General features: G+C 38.2%; 1 protein-coding gene across 1 annotated transcript; it reads left to right on the plus strand.

The window, feature by feature from the left end:
• Nucleotides 1-445: 445 nt before the first annotated feature.
• Nucleotides 446-4,948, plus strand: LOC108378787 (uncharacterized). The gene is made up of 3 exons (XM_017635090.1): nt 446-554; nt 4,446-4,609; nt 4,700-4,948. The coding sequence occupies exons 1-3, from the start codon at nt 446-448 to the stop codon at nt 4,715-4,717; spliced, it is 291 nt and encodes a 96-aa protein (XP_017490579.1). The 3' UTR covers nt 4,718-4,948.
• The last annotated feature ends 234 nt before the right edge of the window (nt 4,949-5,182 follow it).

Consider the following 5,182-nt stretch of genomic DNA (forward strand, 5'->3'; position numbering starts at 1 on the left):
TTTCTTCCAATCTTCTTTTTCTCTCTAATTCTAGCGAAATCAAACTTGCACCATTGCCGTCGTTCATTGCATTTGGGTCGACACAATCAAGAGGAATTGACCATGCAATGAAATTAGTGTCAGACGGCTCAACATGATGGCAACCGCAATTGAAACCACATTTGTCACTCGCCAGGTGGCGCCCACATCAGTTGCATTAGCAGCCAAATTGTCGCAGACAAACCGAGTGAACCCACCGGCAGCAACACAAACATTTAACACAACAACAACAACAACAACAGCAGCAGCAGCAGCAGCACTGACTTCAACAGAAGCACCGGAGAGACCACAAAGTTTGTGTTCAAGAACCACATCAGCAACAACAACCAAAACAAAAACAACAAAGTATTGTCTTTTCAAGCATACACCATCCTTAGCCACGTTCGGCCCTAGCACTGGCCGCCACATGCGGCAAATACTCAATGCACATCTGGTTATTACAGCAACAACACTACAGCAATGTGCGGCAGTACGATGGCAACTGTTGGTTGTCTTCCTTATCTGCAACTGCATTGGTGAGTAGGTTCTTGGTACTTGCTATGGCACACTGTAGTCTAAATGTGTACGAGTGTGTGTGTGTGCGTGTTGTTGCTCGAGTCCTGCAGGAAATGAAGCTAACTCGAAACTAAACTAATTAATTTTTGCTCTCAATTAAATTTATACTGACTTTTGCGGTAGCGTCTTTTTGTTCATGGCGAGGTTTAGGCTTTAAGTTCTTCTAAGGTTAAAGGTTTAAAGTATACAAATCACTCCATTGTTACTTTTTGTATCTGTAGCCTGAATTTAAACATGCCTATTCATCGTTTATCTTCATCAGCGCGAGATACACCTTTTTTTTTTCTTTAGTTAACGGCGATAGGACTTACAGATGCTTTCTGTAAAATAAATAAGTCTGGCACAAATTTCAAATGCACGAATTTCCCCTAGAAAAATGGTGGGATGCTGGTTCATGGTATCGGTTTTTTTTTAATTCGGCACACATACCCAGAATACTCGATCATCAAATTTAATTATTCGTCATATTTCCGTTTTTTAAGCTGGAGGTATTTAGAATCATCAGTGCTGCAATGGTGGTCCCCCTCTTTATTGGGCGTTGGAATGAGATATTGACACCAGAGTACCGAATGCATCAGCAGGGGTCTGCCCTGGCATGCCAATGCGTACTATTGGTGCACTTGCCGTAGTTTTGTACCAGCAGTTCTTTATGTGTTTCAGTTCACTAGGGCAGGGTTGCGTGAGTATTTTTAAACCTTTTTTGTGCCAGATCTCCAAAGGAGGCATGATGACACCTTTACTAAATCAGCTGCATAAAGTGCATTCCCCAGCTTCTTTGATGAAGCATGAGAGTGAGAAGGCATAGCAGATCTGGATCCATATTTGACAAGGGCACGGTACAATGGACGGAAGAGTCTTTCAAACCAGCGATGGAATTTTCCCAGCACTAATACTAGAAATAAGTATCGAGGAGATCACTGATCCCCTGTATTTTATATTTAAAGATTATTATTGCTGGAAACACACAGCGTACGCTTGAAAAAGGTGTTCGTGTTACTAATCTACCTTCCTTCACTCTCAAAACTTAACAAGAGACTATTGGACCTTCATATCAGGGAGAAACTTAACACTTTCGCACCGTTACATCACACGCTTTATGCTTATCTCAAAGGGAAATCAACTAGAACTTCCCTTCTTGAGGGGCCATGTGGAGAAGACGTTTTGGAAGAACGTGGGCATTGAGCTCAACTCTGATAGAGTGGCTCTATAGTGTGGTCGTATGTTCCTATTCATCTGCAGCGTGGTGGCAGAAGAGACTGCAAAAAAAACTCCCGTACTACGCCTTACCAAACTGCACAGAGTGGCATGTTCATCCGTCACTGGCTCAATAGAGCATATGCTCAACTTCGGTTCTAGAGCCCTTTCTAGTTTGGACCGGAGGGTGGTGCCACTTCGACTATCTAACGACGGCTTCTACACAAACAAGATATACTTGGATAGCGGAGTTGTAAATATTCGGAATTTCTGTCTCCACTACTAAAGAGATCTGTTTTGTCAGAAAGTTCCAAGTGAAAATCCTCGATAACGAAGATTGGGCAAATGGGGCTCCCCGCACTTTATTGCAGATTCGTACCCTGGTACACAGATGGTTCAAGCAAGGAGAATAGAGCGTGTGGAGGTACTCTTGGACCGGGCAACTTTCGTGCCTCAAACATTCTCAATCTTTAATTGCGCAAAATTACAACTTGAAAAGGTTTTAAAGGCGCTTTCTAGTTATCTTTTTTTAGATAGCCAAGCAGCCAGCCGGACCATTTCCAACAGGACTGCTTTGGCAGGCTCCCATTTTTTTCAGTCAAAAACACGGTAGCACTGTGTTTGGTTTCAGGCCAATGTGGAATCGAAGGAATTGAGGCCGCCGATGAGTTGGCACGAGAAGTACCGCTAACTGCCGTTCTGTGGTCTCAGTTGGGCCTCTTCTATAGCCATATTTACTGAGTGCGGGAGCCGTTGGGGGCCAGACCAGGCTCTTCGGCTGCCCTTTTAATCAAAAACAATATTATCTCAACAAATATAAATGGCATCAGGCAACATTCTGGATGCCTGACTTTTGTGACTGGTCACAAACAACGGCGATTCCACTAACTTACACCGAAAAAGTGTGATCACAGAATCTGGGGACAGGATATGCCTTGAAGACGAACATATTTTCGGTTACTGTCCGGCTTTAGACATATAAAAATGTATCCAATAGTTTAACACTTTTTTATATATATATAAAATAATTCGCTAACCAAGACCCTTTTAGAATACATTAGGCAAGTCGAATATATCTAGGGCACACTGACCTAGGGACTCTCTCTGTTCATTAAATAACTAACTAAAGTTACGCAGATCACCAGCCGGTCTGTGTAGACTTGCGTTTCAAAGCCTTGGTCATTTATACAGAAGAGGAGTTAGTCTAAAACTATAGTCCACAAAAGAGGAAAGAGTACATAGAGTTAACCTCAAAAAAACTGTAACAGACAAAACTTTGTTTTAATCTTGGTAGTTAGGCGTTTTGAGGCGGCAGATTACGAATATGAATTCAGATTTACAAAGTCCAAAATTGCGGTCGAATTCAAACAAAAATTTAATATTGAAAGAAGTAAGGTAACCAAAAATTATCGAGGTTTTTTACGACCACCATATTAGAGCCGCCATTTTGAATTTTGAAAATATGGATTCGTATTCGTAATCAGCGATCTTAATATCCCCAAAAATCATTTACAAATTCGACCGTCATATTGGAGCCGATATTTTGAATTTTAAAATTCTGATTTCGAAATTCAGTATCACTGTCCTCAAAAACCCCTGCATACAAAGTTTTATGCAAATTCGTAATTAAAAAAAAGTTACCGCAATATTGCATCCATCAGTTTGGATTGGGAGAAGCTGGAAATACTTCGTAATCAGCGACTCCAAAAATCGCAAACTACAAAAATTATAGCAAATCCGTCAAAATCTATAGATTTTCGTCCGCCAGTTTTTTTGTGGTTAGAAAGAAATCCTGACGTGCTCAGCGACCGCAAGACATATAAAATGCATGGTGTGGTCAATAGAACATTTCTTTGTTGTTTTTTTTGTGCTCCTATGTAAATTACACAAATTTAAAACACATTTCCTGAAAGGCTGAAGTGAATTCTTTCGCACTGCTTTTCAACTAAATAAATAAAAAATATATTTTTCTCATTCATTATTGGCTTCTTATTAAGTTGTTTGATGGCATCGATTAAATATTATTTTCTTTGCAAAACTAGCGAGTACTAAATCTTTCCTGCAGTGAATGTGAGTGTGTGTGTGATAACCGCGTGTGACTGCGTTTATGTTGCACAGCAGATGATTGCCAACATTTGTTGCGCCTTTCTTATGTTGCTACATTTGATTTGCAACAAAAAATTTCAATTATATGTGTATTATGTGTAGTCAATCTTATGTACTTATGTATTTGTATGCTCAATTATGTATAATATTGAAAAAAAATAGACAACAAAACATTTGCAACTATGAATTTTTATAATTATGCGTTTTGTTCAATTTGTTCTTTTTTATCTTTTTTTACGCGATTTTTTCAATGCTGCTTAATTGATTTGCCCCATATTTCCATTCACAAATCGTATGTCAAACAACAAATTGTAAAATTGTGTGTTTCAAATAAAATAAAAAAAAAAATAATAAAATCTGCAACTGTATGTAACAAAATCTCACTAAAAAAATTGCACTATCCAACAACCAAAAACCTTTTTCCCTCATCCAACCACCAAAAAAAAAAACACAAAATGACATCGTATAAAAAAACAAAAAAAAAAAATTACAATGCAAATTTACGCTACAAATCAAAATTCACTGAACTTCACAAAACAATTGAAATGTAGATATTTCCATTTCCAACCAAATCTCGACAGTGGGCGCATTCGAGCCGGATTTCGTCTTTCCGCTGGAGAATGTCACCGTGGCGCAGGGACGCGATGCGACCTTCACGTGCGTGGTCAATAATCTCGGCGGTCACAGGGTGAGTGGCGACTCCTCAACGGCCAGGGTATGTATCGGTTTTGAAGCGGCGTACAAAGTTTCTTTTGTTTATTTATTTTTTATTTTTTTGTTTTTGGTTTTACTTTTGCTTTCGCAGCACCGTTTGCGTTTATAAGAGAAAGTAAAAGTTCTCTGCATTTTTTTTTTTTTTATTAAAAATCGCACTATAAAAACGAATTACGATTTTCCATGCACAAGCGCACTTACTTTCAATGCAAAAATTAAAAATAAATCAAGTACAACTGTAACTTTGTTAGCACGTAGTTGCAAAAGTAATATTTTAAATACGAGTACATACTAAAAAAAAAAAATCACAAAAAAAAAATATATATATATAAAATTTAAATTGCACCGATCCACTACATTATGGTAATAAATAGCGCACAAAATTGATGGAAGTGTTAAGCACTTTTTAGATTTATTATTAATCACAATTCGCAAATTCGCACCAGTGCACTCACAACAATTATTATATTTATTTTTAGTTAAATTTCATTTTCATGCGTCACACATACATACATTCCTCATACACACATCCGCATATGCGAACTAACAATTTTAATTCGTCATATTTTCCATT

Source organism: Rhagoletis zephyria, unplaced genomic scaffold (assembly GCF_001687245.7).
Source record: "Rhagoletis zephyria isolate East Lansing unplaced genomic scaffold, Rhagoletis_zephyria_1.1 Rzeph_scaffold_14942, whole genome shotgun sequence".
Lineage (NCBI taxonomy): Eukaryota > Metazoa > Arthropoda > Insecta > Diptera > Tephritidae > Rhagoletis > Rhagoletis zephyria.